This window comes from Chlorocebus sabaeus, chromosome 14, assembly GCF_047675955.1.
Source record: "Chlorocebus sabaeus isolate Y175 chromosome 14, mChlSab1.0.hap1, whole genome shotgun sequence".
In the NCBI taxonomy this organism is placed as follows: Eukaryota; Metazoa; Chordata; class Mammalia; order Primates; family Cercopithecidae; genus Chlorocebus; species Chlorocebus sabaeus.
The window spans coordinates 15,393,047-15,408,728 of NC_132917.1; the positions used below are offsets into that span (position 1 = coordinate 15,393,047).

General features: G+C 39.1%; 1 protein-coding gene across 1 annotated transcript in view; it reads left to right on the forward strand.

The window, feature by feature from the left end:
- Positions 1–81: 81 nt before the first annotated feature.
- The window catches only part of DDX1 (DEAD-box helicase 1), a 38,993-nt gene continuing 23,392 nt past the window's right edge, over positions 82–15,682 (forward strand). The window contains exons 1-12 of the mRNA XM_007971427.3: positions 82–185; positions 3,408–3,459; positions 3,757–3,820; positions 4,946–4,975; positions 5,590–5,686; positions 8,187–8,234; positions 11,077–11,160; positions 11,711–11,794; positions 12,333–12,409; positions 12,943–13,015; positions 14,501–14,577; positions 14,701–14,815. Of these exons, the coding sequence (XP_007969618.1) occupies positions 170–185; positions 3,408–3,459; positions 3,757–3,820; positions 4,946–4,975; positions 5,590–5,686; positions 8,187–8,234; positions 11,077–11,160; positions 11,711–11,794; positions 12,333–12,409; positions 12,943–13,015; positions 14,501–14,577; positions 14,701–14,815 (817 nt within the window). The 5' untranslated portion in view covers positions 82–169. The remainder of the gene's footprint in view (positions 186–3,407; positions 3,460–3,756; positions 3,821–4,945; positions 4,976–5,589; positions 5,687–8,186; positions 8,235–11,076; positions 11,161–11,710; positions 11,795–12,332; positions 12,410–12,942; positions 13,016–14,500; positions 14,578–14,700; positions 14,816–15,682) is intronic.

A 15,682-nucleotide genomic window follows, 5' to 3' on the forward strand; every position in this document is an offset into this window, starting at 1 on the left:
GGGCCGGTGCGGGCCTTTCCTTCCATCGGAACCGTTCTCCGGGGGCTGAGTCCCTGCCCGGACTCCGAACGCCAAAGGCCGGGGGCCGGAAGCGCGCGGCGCCACTGCCGCGCTGTGTCAGTCGGGAGGGAGGGAGTGAGCGGGCGAAGCCGCGGAGGACGGGGTGAAGATGGCGGCCTTCTCCGGTGCGTTTGTGGAAGCTGTGGGGGTGGTGGGGCGGCTTGTTGCATGCCTCGGCCCTGGGGCGGCCCGCGGGGAGCTAAAGGGATCAGGGAGACCGAAGGGCGCTGTCCGCTGCAGCCCCTGATGGACCCGCGTTGCGGGATCGGGGGCGGCCGTGGCTCGGGTTCGGAGAACAGTTCTTTTCAGGAGCGGGCCAGGACATCCCTCCCCGTGCCCTTTCCCTTCTACCAATCTCCACTTGGCTTTCCTGCCAGTGCACCTTCGGCTGCAAAATCCAGGCGGCGGCGTTGCTCTGGCGGTTCCCAGATGCCTGCACCTCTTGCCTCTTAACGAGGCAGTGACCCTTTGGGAACCCTTTTCTGCCCGCGGCTCCTCTGGGCTTGGCCAGGCAGAGAAGCGAGACGGCGTGGGGTGGAGTGATTGGGGAAAATGACGATCCTGCCTCTGTCCAGTTTTTTCAGGCCCTTACAAAACGTCCCAGGCATAAACCTGATCTTTATTTGTTAAACGCTATTATATCAACATTAATGTTCAGTGTTGAAGCCAAAGGAAAAGCATTTTGATTAACGTACGCACCAGCCCAACCTAAGTTTGGAAAATTTACTTTTATTTGCCGCCTGATACTGTCCTTTATGCCAAATATGATTTGATGTGGCTTATCGAAACCTACAGTTGATATTTTCCCCTCTTAATCATCCTCCTGTTAGGGATCCAGTTTTAGGAAGCTGTAATCAGCCTTAAATGTGCTAAACGTGATGCATTTTTGTAGCACTTATGTAACGTTTATTACTATGTAAATGTATCACGTTAGGCCTGATGTCCTTTAATGTTACTAACTTTTTAAGATGACTTCAGGTGTTGTAGTATTTTATATTTTTTAGTTTTCTTCTGTAAGAATATTAGAAATTCCAAATCTTCAGTCATGTAAGATTTTTTTTTTTTTCTTTTTCTTTTTTTTTGGCGTGGGGCGGGGGGGGGGGTGGAGGTGGGAGCTGGGGAACGTAGGCTTACTCTGTCACCCCAGCTGGAGTGCAATGGTGTGATCTTGGCTCACTGCCGCCTCCATCTCCCAGGTTCAAGCAATTCTCCTGCCTCAGCCTCCTGAGTAGCTGGGATTACAGGCACCTACCACCATGCTCTGCTCATTTTTGTATTATTAGTAGAGACAGGGTTTCACCATGTTGGCCAGGCTGGTCTCAAACTCCTGACCTCAGGTGATCCGCCCACCTTGGCCTCCCAAAGTGCAACAGTCATGTAAGATTTCTGACTGTTTCAGTTACATCTTCTAATAGGATTCAGTTGGAAATCTGCTCAGAGTTGTTGCTGTTTTTTGTCTCCCAACATTTTCCTAAAACAAGATTTTAGAGCCAAGGTCTGTAGGATAGTTCTAGGTAGTCATTTTATAGGTACACATCTTTGGGAGTCATACACAAATTTCATGACAGTTAGAGGTAAAGGACTGGAAAAAGAGTCTGTGATATGAAATAAAGACAAAACTGGAATTTCATGAATGTTTCTAATTTTTCCTTAACTGTTAAAAGTACTATACTTAAGGTCTGGTTTCAAAGAAAAGTTGCAGGGAACATGACCAGAATGGTACAACAGGTTGTCTGGAATTTACTGAAAGTGATATGTTGTTTCTTGTTGTAAAACAGTTTTGCAAACGGCTTCAGCTTGCAGTATTCCATATGCAGTAAGAACACACCACTCCTTTGTTTCAAGCAGTTTGCATTTTAGGAGAGAGAACATAGACTGTAATACAGGTTAATTCTTAGGAAGGTCTGCCTGGATATTCAACTTTAGATCTTCATTAGTTTATCTGTGGATTTTTTTTTTTTTTTCCTGAGGAGATTAACAGGAGAGTTGCCAGGCACAGTGGCTCATGCCTGTAATCCCAGCACTTTGGGAGGCCAAAGTGGGCAGATCAGGAGGTCAGGAGATTGAGACCATCCTGGCTAACATGGTAAAACCCCGTCTCTACTAAAAATACGAAAAAAAATTAGCCAAGCGTGGTGACATGTGCCTGTAGCCCCAGTTATTCGGGAGGCTGAGGCAGGAGAATTGCTTGAATCTGGAAGACGGAGTTTGCAGTGAGCCGAGATCATGCCACTGCACTCCAGCCTGGGTGACAGAACGAGACTCTGTCTCAAAAAAAAAAAGAGGTAGGAGAGCCTTCTTTTTTGAAAATGATGATCCTTCTCATCTGATGCAACAAAAAAGCTACGTAATTTTATGAATAATATTTTCAGTCTGTACATTTGCTTTATGCCTTTTCACAATGGCAAGAAATACAGAATTTCAAAATTGGTATTTCTGGGGCTTGTGAATATTTGACTTTTTTTTATAGGAATACGTATTGTTATAATAAAAGCTGTATTTTATAAATACAGACTTAAAAGTCACTTCTCATTTGGAAGGAAAGTTTAAGTAATCCAACTACTCCATATGTTAATTACCCTCTAGAGTTCATATGAGAAATGATAAAATGACAAAACCCAGTTAGGAACAACTCATCTCTATTCATTTAGGATGGGTCTTGAAGTAGAATTATTGAAATATGTATACAGTTAAGAACAGAGCAGTTCTTCAGCTGACATTTCCAGATGCCCATGTTTTTACTGCTGGCCCCTCCCTCTTCAGTTAATCAGAATTTTGATTATGGCTGCCAGTAAACGTGGGTGCTCTCCACTTGCCTATTCATTTTTCTCTAATTGCTGAAGGTATTCACATGGTCCTGGAGGAGCCAAGGTACATCATATCTAATGTAAAGAGATGATCTCTAAATGCACACATTATCTCTAAATTCTCTCTAAATGCAACAACCCTGTCTCTGCTTGGCAGACTTTTCACGAGTCATAAGAGGTAAACAAGCACTATAGTGGCTACAGTTTATTAGGTGACAGCCATGCTCCAGTTGCATTACATTATTATCTCTGGTCGTCATATAGCCCTCCAAGGTAGGCAATATCAGCCCCGTTTTGTGTGGAGAAAACAGATTTATAGCCTTGCCTAAGGGCACTTGCTAATAAGTGAGAACTTAGATTTGAACTCAAGTCTTTCTCCAGAACTTGTGCTCTTTCAACAGTGCCGTGCTCAGTACATTTGATGTAACTGAGCTATCCTTCAAAATCTTTACCCTGTTTTTGAATAGTAATTTTGAGAGCACTGCAATTTATGATTTCAATTCAGTATATGTGATTTTTAAAATCAATGTTTACTTTCAGAGATGGGTGTTATGCCTGAGATTGCACAAGCTGTGGAAGAGATGGATTGGCTGTAAGTACATAAAGCTTAAATGTACCTGGGAGAGGATGTTTTATAATTTAAACAGGTGTTAGTGATTTTATCCAATATTTTTGTGTCTAGTTGGATAAGTGAAATTCACTTCTTTTGTGTGGTTTTCTAAATTATGGAAAGTTTCCTTTTTTCAACCTTGACGTATTTCTAGTGGAATAGGATGGATCATATTTACCACGTAAAATTTTCTTTTAGGCTTAAAGTTTAACATGACTTAATTTGCTTAGGTGATTTTTTTTGCCAATAACTAAAATTCTTCAAATATGATTCTTTTAGCCTCCCAACTGATATCCAGGCTGAATCTATCCCATTGATACTAGGAGGAGGTGATGTACTTATGGTAAGTTTAAATTTGGTGAGGTGATTGGGAGCTGGGGACACACTCTAAGAATTGCATAGGCTTAAACATGATACTTTAACTTTATTCACAAACGTTTATGATACATATACTGTATTCAGAGCATTAGGTAAAAGCTTCAAACAGATAAATATTTACCTTTGAGAAACTTAAACCAACTAGGGCAATAAGACATGTGTAAGAATGAATCTCGTATCAGAGAGAATGTGGCTGCTTCATAAGAGATGCAGAGTAGTGTGGAATTTGAGTGGGACTCCAGTTATCCTTTTGCTTTAGGGATCATAGGGACTGCTTAGAGGCTCTGTTGCCCAAGCTGGAGTGCAATGGTGTGTTTATAGTTCCTGCAGCCTCAAACTCCTGGGTTCAAGCAATCTTCCTATTTCGGCCTCCCAATTAGGTGGGACTACAGGTACACACCACCACATCCAGCTAATTTATTGTATTTTTTGTAGAGGCAGGGTCTCACTATGTTGCCCAGTCTGTTCTCCAGCTCCCAGCCTCAAGCGATCCTCCTGTCTTGGCCTTCCAAAGTGCTGGAGTTATAAGCGTGGGCCAGATTTTTGACAAGGCAAGATAAAAGGGAAATGCTTTTTAGGTAGAAAGAATACCAACAAAACAGCGAGTGGTAGAATGTACGATATGACCCTGGAATACTTCAGTTGGATGGTAGCATAAAATATGTGTCTGAGCAGGGATAAACTTGAAATAAAATGGTAGAGAGATAATGGGTCAGATTATTTGGGCTCTTTCTCAAGTGTCCTGTTAAAGAATTTGAGTGTTAGTCTTCCATGAAGACTAATTTGAGTAGCAGATTGTAGTATAGTTCTGGGATTAGATGTTGTTTGGGTACTTTTGTAATAATCTAGATTAGAACGATGAGAGCTTCCATTTGAATGATAGCAATGGGAAAGGAAAGGGAAGAGAAGATTCTTAAAGGTATGGGAAAGGTAACAAAATGGGCTGACAGAGGAAGCCTAGATAATGTGGAGGCACTGTGAAAATAAAGGTAGCCAGTCAAATGTTAAAGATTTCTACATATTATGGTGTTAATTTGATCTCTTTAATAGACAACTTAATCTGTAAAATCAACTTTTTCCCCTCATTCAGGCTGCAGAAACAGGAAGTGGCAAAACTGGTGTAAGTAATAAATTATATTTACTTACTCTCTAAAAGTTGAATTTTAAAGTAGCTTTGAATAGTAGTTTTTACTTTGAAGTATTTAATAAAATAGCAACCTCCAAAAGGTAAGGATTAATTACTTGCCACTGAAAATGATGTTTTTGTTGCCAGCTAATTATGAAGAGCTACCAAAAAGTATGACCTTAAGAACATAGTTTTAAATGGGTGTTAGGGAGTTACAGTAGCTTTAGTGTTGATACTCACTTCTGAATTTTAATATGATGACTCCTAAAATATAAAGGTTACATACAGAAGTTGATCTGCTATTGGCCTAGACTAGAGAAATAATTTGTCGGACTGGATGATATTTTTCCTCTTTAGTGTAGGTTCATTCTACTGTTCTCCATTGTTTTATCATTTTGTGCTGTTAGCTGCATCCTGTTTCCTTCATTCAGTCCACTCTGTTGTCTGACTGGTATTTTTTTTTTTTTTTGGGCAAATGAAATTGTAGTACCAATCTGGAATATGTATAATTATTTGATGTGTGTGCATAACTTTTGTCATTTATGTTGGTTATTAAACTGTCGTTAGTATCTGAATACTAATATAGAGACCTTTTGTTTCTTTGATAGGCTTTTAGTATTCCAGTTATCCAGATAGTTTATGAAACTCTGAAAGACCAACAGGAAGGCAAAAAAGGAAAAACAACAATTAAAACTGGTGCTTCAGGTAATTTTTATAAATTGATATTTCCTTTCATATAAATCATCGATTCTCATCACTGGCAGTTAGGAATGTGAGATATGCAGTTTTAAAATATTGTCAATATCTGAGGGGTGGCATTGGGATCTGGAGCCCTGGAAACCAGGGATACTAAATGTCATTGAGAGCCCAAACACTGCAAGGTTGTCCCTCCTAGAATACTAATAGTGTTCCCTTTGAGAAAACACTGGCATTTTGGAGATTACATTTTGATATTTTAGTGTTTTTCTTAACTTTATAACTTTCTATGCTTAATACTAAAGGAAAATAAGTACATATTACAAAAATATTAAGGAAAGATTTTATAAATAATTTTTGGAGTAAAATCCCATGCTGGTGGGAAGTATTGCCTTAGAGGGGATAGAGGCGTTTTTTTTTCCTCTAAGATAAGAAGGGAATCACCTAGGAAGGTAAAATATAAATTCTAAAATGGTTTCTTATGTGCAATCCTGTCTACATGGAAATTGGTCTTTTTATTGGGTTTTTGACACTGTCTCTACCATAAACAATCTTAATGCAGTTTCTTTATCTTTAAATGGTGTTGCTTCTGTGGAATGGTTTCTAAATTTCGTTCTATCTTAATTAATCTTTTGTTTTGTTATATTTTAATCATATTTATTCCATATTTTATGTCACTCTTGTTTCATTATACAAAACAGGATTGTTACAAAATAGCAAGTTGAAGACCAGTGAACCTGGCATATTAACATATTCTTTTCAGTTGTTTGAGAGTAATGTTATACATAAGATGTATAACGTAGAATCTGTGAACTCCTGTAAATTAATTATGAGATAGATAATTGATGTAACTATTTGCACTATTGGCCTATTCTAAAATAGTTTCAGAACTTGTAACAACTGTGCCGTCATTTATGAGAAATAGTGGTAAAACAAAACACTCCTAAAGAAGAATAACCATAGTGATAATGGTTCTAAAAGTCACATCTTGTGAGGAATAAAGAAAGTAGAAAGTTAAACGTGGAGAAGAAGTAAAAATGGAGATGGGATAATTGTTAAATTATTGAAGAGAACTAGAGAGAAAATAATTATCCTAGAAAGTAGAACCAGGATCAATTAGAAATAGTTTAGATGAAGATGTCTGTTTAACTTAAAGTACTTCCTAATAGCTACATTGAGCCACAATGCAAGGGAGAACCTCAAAGTTATTTCTCCAATGTTCAAAGTGTTTAAGCTGATGATGGATATCTTTTGACCAGAAATAATTTAGGAAGGATTTCTACCCCAAATGGAAAGTTGGGCTAGAAAGCAGGTAGGGCTCTCTTTATTACAATTCTTAGTTTATATATATACATACATCTTAACAGACTATTAAGATGTGTTAGAAAAGGAAAATGCCAGTCCTATAAAAAGGAGGATTAAAAAAATGTGTTTCTTTTGAATGTGGTATTGAATTAAGATAAACAACTTGCTTTTCTTTTGATAGTTACAAGATAATTATATTCTGAAATGTTGATCAGTTATTTCTTTTGTAATTGAAGTCAACTTGTTTAGCTACCTAAACTTCATTTTAGTAGTGACCTAGGAGTAAGGACAGAGATCAGTATCATCTGATACGGAGCACACTGAAGCAAGCAAGTGAGGAGATGAGGTTTTAGGTCCAAATAGACCAGTGATGATTATCTTCAACGTGTCTGATTTTTCAGTTGCGTTTTTGCTTTTAATAAAAACAGGTTTTAGGCTGGGCGCGGTGGCTCAAGCCTGTAATCCCAGCACTTTGGGAGGCCGAGATGGGTGGATCACGAGGTCAGGAGATCAAGACCATCCTGGCTAACACGGTGAAACCCCGTCTCTACTAAAAAATACAAAAAACTGGCCGGGCGAGGTGGCAGGCGCCTGTGGTCCCAGCTACTCGGGAGACCGAGGCAGGAGAATGGCGTAAACCCGGGAGGTAGAGCTTGCAGTGAGCAGAGATCCGGCCCCTGCACTCCAGCCTGGGCGACAGAGCAAGACTCCGTCTCAAAAAAAATAAATAAAATAAAAACAGGTTTTACTTGTGTATTCTAAATATATAAAACCATATTGAATCTAGAGGAATTTAGGTATATAAAATACTTGCTTTTTTAATAGAGGATTTTATTTATTTCATTATTATTATTATTATTTTTTGAGATAGAGTCTCACTCTGTCGCCCAGGCTGGAGTGCAGTGGCACAATCTCGGCTCACTGCAACCTCCGCCTCCTGGATTCAAGCCATTCTCATGCCTCAGACTCCTGAGTAGCTGGGATTACAGTCATATGCCACCATGCCTGGCTAATTTTTGTATTTTTTTAGTAGAGGCGAGGTTTCACCATGTTGACCAGGCTGGTCTTGAACTCCTGACCTCATGTGAACCACCCACCTCAGCTTCCCAGAGTGCTGAGATTGCAGGCGTGAGTCACCGCACCTGGCCAAGCACTTTAAATTTTATGTATCTAGGGGTAACTTTTCTTATTTTAATTTGTTTAGTGCTCAACAAATGGCAGATGAACCCATATGACAGAGGATCTGCTTTCGGTAAGTGGATAGGCTTTCCACCAGCTCATTTGTAATTCAGAAACTTAAAAAAATAATACACGAGAACACCAAGTAAATAAAATTAAGATTTAATTTACCAGATATTAGAATCTAGTCACTATCATTAAACAGTATAGAACTGACATAGGAATAGACAGTGGAATATGATAGAAATAAATCCCAGTATATGTGAGAAGTTATATGCAGGAAAAATAATAATATTTCATTTCACTGAGAAAAAAGGATGATTTATTAGGTAAAGGTTGCTGGCACAATTGATGATCCATCTGGCGCAATATAAAATGGACTTCTATCTCATATCATAATTAGAAATAAATTCCATATGTATTTAGGACTTAAATATATATGTATGAATTTGAATATGGAAAACTACATGTATAATTTAGCAGTGGCAAAACTTCCCTAACCCAAATAGAAAATGCAGAACTTATAAAAGAAAGTATTTATAGGGTGGAGTTGGACAGTCCTCCTTCTTGGGGTTAACAGACCTTACAGTGGCTTTTATCCAATCCACCAGGCTGGCTGTTTGCTTGGGAATAACCTCCATCGTGCATAGAGCCTTCTGTGATTGTTCCATAGTGAGCAATGAGACCTGCATCAACCCAAACATGCCCTTCTATTCTGCTGCATTTAAAACCAAAGACACTTTCCTAAAGGAGTTACTCTCAGAATGCATTTTCGTACAGGCTCCTCAGGAAGCTTATGATACTGATCTACAAAATGAAACAGTTCCTTCACACTATGCCCTCCAATTTCAGAGTTTTTTGGTTTTGCTCTTCCCCACATTGACTGCCTTCTTGGAGACCACAGGTCTTAGAAGTACTTTTTGTTGGCCCTGCATAATTTTTCCCTTGGGGTTCAGCTTTGAAGCTGGTGACCAAAGCTCAGATGGACTGAAATCTGAATGTGGTCTCACATCAAGGGCTGACCCAGCACTCTTTCACTTCATTTTAGCTATTACAGATAATAGCAACCAAAAGACTGTATACTTTTTTCTTTCTTACTTGCATTTTCTTTTCTTTTCTTTTTTTTTTTGAGAAGGATTCTCGCTCTGTCGCCCAGACTGGAGTTCAGTGGTGCGATCTTGGCTCGTTGCAAGCTCCACCTCACGGGTTCTTATTTGTGTTTTCTTATGCATCCAGTGAACCAGCTCCTCAGAGTTGGATCCAACTCTAAATTCCACCGATCACTTTTACCATTAGTAACTGAGTGTAGCACAGCTGTGGCTGCATACCATAGGTGACCTTTTGGCCACCAAGAAACCAAAAGTTCCTCATCCCCTACCCTTTTATCCTTTTTCTTTTCAAACCACATTTCTGTGAGCCAAGGCAGTTCTAGCAAACCCTGATTCTGACACCAGTTCTGAGAATATAGAGAAATAAATAAACTCCATTTTTCCCTGTATACTCTCACAGCGTGCTTCTGACAGCAGATGTGTGGGGTTTTTCCCCACAAGTCAAGCAAGCAGTCAGTGAGAACTGATGGAGTAAGTAACAGACACGTGTTTGTTTATTCATGGTTTCCTCTACTTTCCCATTATGGTTTCTTCCAGCTGAGAACTGTAATTCAATTCAATTCTGACACCATCTCCATGAAGACAGCATCATATCCCACAGGTTGAGGGCTCAGTCACACAAGACTGTCCGGCACATCTGATGTCCGGGTTGTGGCTTATGCTTCTAACTGATTGGCTATAAATCAGCGTTCCTACAACTCCTTCCTCAGGTTCAATTAATTTGCTAGAGTGGCTCACAGAACTTGGGGAAATATGTTTACTGGTTTATTTTTAAAGCTATTACAAAGGATACTGATGAAGAGATGCATAGGTTGAAGTACCGGAGGGGGCTTGGAGCTTCTCCCCTCCCTGGGCGTGCCACCCTTCATGAACCCTCGTGTGTTCAGCTATCCTGGAAGCTCCTAGATAACTTTTTAAAAGTTCAGTTATACATAATTCAGTACCTATATGGGTAAGAATTCATACTTCGAATAATTGAATTTTTGAAAAGTGTAGGAAGATGTGTGTAAGTGTAAGAAGGTGTGTAAGTGTAAGAAGGTGCTTAACAGTTTGTTCTACTTTCAAGTACAGAATATAAGTTGGAAAGATGAACCAGGATAGAAGTTATAGTTTTTTTCCAGTACAGACAAAAGCTGAATCTTTACTTAAAACCATTTAGCACCTACTATGTGGACGTCACTGAGACTGATCGTGATGTATAATATAGAATATACCTCATCTTTTAGAGCCCTTATAATATTAGCAAGTAACAAATATATGCTTATTTACTCATGCTTTCTTCTACTTTCCCATTATGGTTTCTTCCATGGATTGAGGAACAAGCTAGAGACAGTTCTGTTATCTTTTAGTTACATAGTCACTCAAGCTCTAAGTATAAAATCAGGATAACAAATATTGGTGAGGGGTGGTGCATCATCCTTGAGTACGTTTCTTTAAAGGACGCTAGAGAATAGTTATCTAAACACATTTGTATTCATGGTGCAACTACTATTAGCGCATGTCAGGTTAAGAGCTATGTTGAATCCTTTCTAGACTTGCTGTAAAATCTTACCTTAGTTAACAGATGGCAGCATAGAAAATAGCCCCAACATAGCCAAGGACACCCAGGGAATTAAATGGTTAATTACACTTGGTAAATACTATCAGTTAAGAATCAGTAAGTCTCGGTCTCTGGAACATTGCAACAAGGAAGGAATTATCTTGTTAGGGAGACTGAATGATTTTTTTTTGGTGGTGGGGGGTGGGAATGTATGATTTATAAAACCTTTACTGACGTGTTTTTCTGTATTTTCTTCTCAAATCCAGCAATTGGGTCAGATGGTCTTTGTTGTCAAAGCAGAGAAGTAAAGGAATGGCATGGGTGTAGAGCTACTAAAGGATTAATGAAAGGTATTTGAACAGCGTCTGCACTTGTGTAAACTTTTGAGGCAATGTATTAATACATGAGGGTTTGTTTTTGTTTGTTTGTTTGTTTTTGAGACAGAGTCTCACACTGTTGCCCGGACTGGAGGGCAATAGCACCATCTTGGCTCACTGCAACCTTCATCTCCTGGATTCAAGCGATTCTCCTACCACACCTTCCCGAGTAGCTGGGATTACAGGCGCCCACCACCATGCCTGGCTAATTTTTGTACTTTTAGTAGAGATGGGGTTTCACCCTGTTGGCCAGGCTGGTTCTGAACTCCTAACCTCAGGTGATCTGCTTGCCTTGGCCTCCCACAGTGCTAGCCACAGGCATGAGCCACTGCGCCTGGCCCATGAGTTTTTAAAAATAACTTTAAGTCAAGGATCTGGGAAGGTGTTTGATGGTACAAATATACCTATAATTCTTCATTTGGTACATAACAGTGTAATTCAGAAACATTGGGAAGGTGGCTTCGTGGTAAATGAATTATGCGTGTGTGATTTATGTAAATCTCAATGTATCTTACCCTTGTAGGGAAACACTACTATGAAGTATCCTGTCATGACCAAGGGCTATGCAGGGTCGGGTGGTCTACCATGCAGGCCTCTTTGGACCTAGGTAAGTGCTTCTAAAATAACTGAATTGATTGAGTTACATTTGGGGGTTAATATTTTATTATTTGGGGAAGCAAAATAATAAATTTAACCATAAAAAGTTTTTATTTTAAAGATATGGAAATAATATTTGTCTGTACCGCACCCTGTCCCAAAAAAGATTTGAAGGAACTTACAAAAAGTACAGCTATTATAGCAGTATGGAATGAGGGTGAAGACTCTGAATGGAGTCAGGGTCAAGGTCGTGTGTGTGAATCGGTACCACACGGTCCCGTATAGATGCTTCACGTTATTGTAAACTTGCATCTGAATTTCTTACTGGCCAAAGCAGAAAGGGATGCAGTATCACTGGTGTCCCTAGTCTCACACAAGCTGTGTGACCTAAGCACTGTTTAGTTTTTTGTAGGATTCAGAAACTTAAGGAATAGTTTTCCTGTGGGTTCATGAAATGGACATACTTTGTGAATAAAATTGCTTCTTTTACAGGTCTTTCAATTTTATATTTTCTCTTGTCAGAAAAGTAAAATATTTTTTAAATTTAGGTACTGACAAGTTTGGATTTGGCTTTGGTGGAACAGGAAAGAAATCCCATAATAAACAGTTTGATAATTACGGAGAGGTAAGCAATTATGTTATCAACTCCAACATAGCATAAGTAAGTTTTCTTGCAAACTTAATCGCTCATGACAGAATGAGGGTGTAATCAGCAGATTTTCTGTATATTTTCCACAGAAAGTTTGGATTTGGACTTTAGTGAAGAAATATTGTCAAGCTAGATAACTATGTAGTAGTTATAATTTTTCTTTTATGCCATTTGTTATCCCCTCCAAAATACATTACATTGTCTTCTCTTTTCACCTCATTTTGATTTTGGTTTTGATACCTGTTATTCTCTTTTCTTATTTTTGATCATGATGAATCTAAATATAGTTCATCTGGTGAGCTGAAATCTACAGTAATGTGAATCAGCCTAAATATGTTGATTCTCACAAGCCTGTCAAATGCTTGTACTATTATATTGTCATATGCTCTAATAGGCATTTTTGATTTAAATAATTATTTTGAAACACACATACTTTTGATGCAGCTATATTTTAACTTTATTTAAGAATGTGCTTTCTATTAATAGCATTTGACTTTCTGGTATTCTAGGAATTCACTATGCACGATACCATTGGATGTTACCTAGATATAGATAAAGGACATGTCAAGTTCTCCAAAAATGGTAAGCTCTATAGGGATCTTAGTAGTGAAAAGATATATGGTATTCAATAATTGTAATTTTTAAAAATCCCCCCACCCTCTTTTTCAAATCCCTGTCCCTCCCTCCCTGCCTTCATTTGAACAAATATTTATTGAACATTGACTATGTTTGAGGTACCCTGGTAAGTACTGGAGGCACAGAAGAAAATGGAATAGACATTTGGGGCTTACACACTAGTGGTGAAAGACAGACATATAATACCATGTTAGGTGGTAATAAGTGCTGTGAAGGAGGGTATAAAGCAGGGGAAGGAAATGGAGAGCCATAGCGGTTTGGGGGTGTGTGCTTTTGTGTCAGGCAGTCAGAAGGCTTGATAAGGTGACATTTAAGTAGAGATCCGAATGAGTTGGGTGGTGGGCCGGGCAGATATCTGCAAAGAGCATTTCAGACTGAGGGAATAGTAAATGTGGATGCACTGAGATGGAAGCATGCTTGAGGTGTCTGAGTCACAGTGAGGAAGCCACTGGATCTGGAGTGCTCTGGGGATAAAGGACGGTGGTAGAATGTTAGATCAGTGAGGTGGTGAGGCCAGGCCATGGAGAGCCATATGGGCCATGATCTAAACTTTGTTTTTATTTTGAGTAAAATGGAAAGCCATGAGGGTTTTGAGCAGAGGAGTGGCATCATCTATCTTTAGTTTAACAGTACTATTCTGGCTGCTTTGTTGAAGACACATTGGAGGGTGGGGTGAGATTGCCTAGGGAATGAGGGTAGATAAAGAGAAGAAGAGATCTGAGGCCTGGGTTCCTGTGGTTAGGGGTCAGCAAATTGAGGAGAATGCAGCAGAGGGGAATGCGGAGGAAGGCCAGGAGGAGAACCAAGAAAGCATGGGTCCTGCAGTCCCGGTGAAGGAAGTGTTTGAAGGATCAGGGAGCAATCACTGTGTCCAGTGCTGTGGGTGGACCTAGTCTAGCAAGATGAAGAATGTGCATTAACTGCTGCATTTGACAAGTGGAAAGCATTAGAGAGCTGTTTTGGTGGAGGGAAGGGGTGAGGGTGGGAAGCCTCCTAATAAGGAGCCAGTTCAATAGAGAATGAGGTGAAAGGAAGTGGATGAAGTGTGAATGGAAATTGGAAATTGGAGTTTCACTACAAAAGGGAGAAGAAAAATGGAAGGTAAATGGAGGGAGAGGTGGGTTCAAGGGAGATTTTCTTGTGTATTTTACTGTGAGAGTATGTTTATATACTTTGGAATGTCTAATGGAAATGATCTTGTAGACAGAGAATAATGAAAAATGTAGAGGGGTAGAGGTGACAGTTTCAGGAGTAAAGTGAAAAAATGAAGAAGCTGGCCTTAGGCAGCACAGTTTATCCGTGGTGACAGGAGAGAGGCATGAATGCAGGTAAGCTGGTAGATTTGACAGTGTCAGCATGAGGAAGGTCTTTTCTGATTGTTTCAATCTCTCTCTCTCTTTTTTTTTTTTTTTTTTTTTTTTTTTTTTTAAGGAAAAGATCTTGGTCTGGCATTTGAAATACCACCACATATGAAAAACCAAGCCCTCTTTCCTGCCTGTGTTTTGAAGGTAATTAGGAATCTAGTTAGAAAAAATTTGCTGTGCTTATAAGCTGCTTGCTCTTCATTATTTTGTATACGATGGTTTTCAATTAGGGGAAGAATTTTAATTTTCTCTTTTATTCAATGCTAGAATGCTGAACTGAAATTTAATTTCGGTGAAGAAGAATTTAAGTTTCCACCAAAAGATGGCTTTGTTGCTCTTTCCAAGGCACCGGATGGTTACATTGTCAAATCGCAGCACTCAGGTATTATACCTGCAAGGGTAAGGATTTCTGGAATAGTGAAAATAATTGGTGATCACTCCAGTAAGTAAGGCTTCTCATAGTGAGTTACATATACTTTCCTTGCTGGTTTGGTCACATATCTTTTTTTAACACATCAGTAAAATTCATTTTTAAAACCTAATTCATAAACTCTTAAGTATTTGGTTTCAGTGTAGGCATTTTGGGATCCCAATCATAATGGTAATGATATCTAATATTTATAGAATGTGTGCTTATTCAGTGCCAGGGCACCACGCTAAGTGCTTTACATGGTTTAGTCTTCACAACTAATATCTATACAACTGTATAAGGTAGTAGTTTTCCCATTTTACAGGCAAAGAACCTAAAGAATAGGGACTTTAAGTGACTTGCCCAAGGTCACAGAGCAAATAAGTGGTAGAACTGAATTCAAATCTAAGCAGTCTGACTTCAAAACTTATACTCTTATCCATTGTATATTTAATATATTTCAATTATTTAAAGTACATTTCATAACCTGTTTACTTTGTCACAAGTGAGTCATTTTTTTTTTAGACATATCAATCAATTAGAATTATTTCAAGTAGATTTTTGTTGTTTTAAGAGAGGGAATCTCACTGTGTCACCCAGGCTAGAGTGTAGAGTGCTGTGTCACCATCATAGCTTGCTGCAGCCTTGAATACCTGGGCTTAAGTGATTGTCCCACCTCGGGCTGCCCAAAGTGCTAGGATTACAGGTGTCATGACTGACCAGTGGCCCAAATAGTTTCAATTTAAAGTAGGCTTCGTTTGTTTTAGAAATCCGAGCTTTATTTTGTTTGACTGTCTTCTCTACTTTTTGACAATTATTATTTAAAATGTTGATATTAGA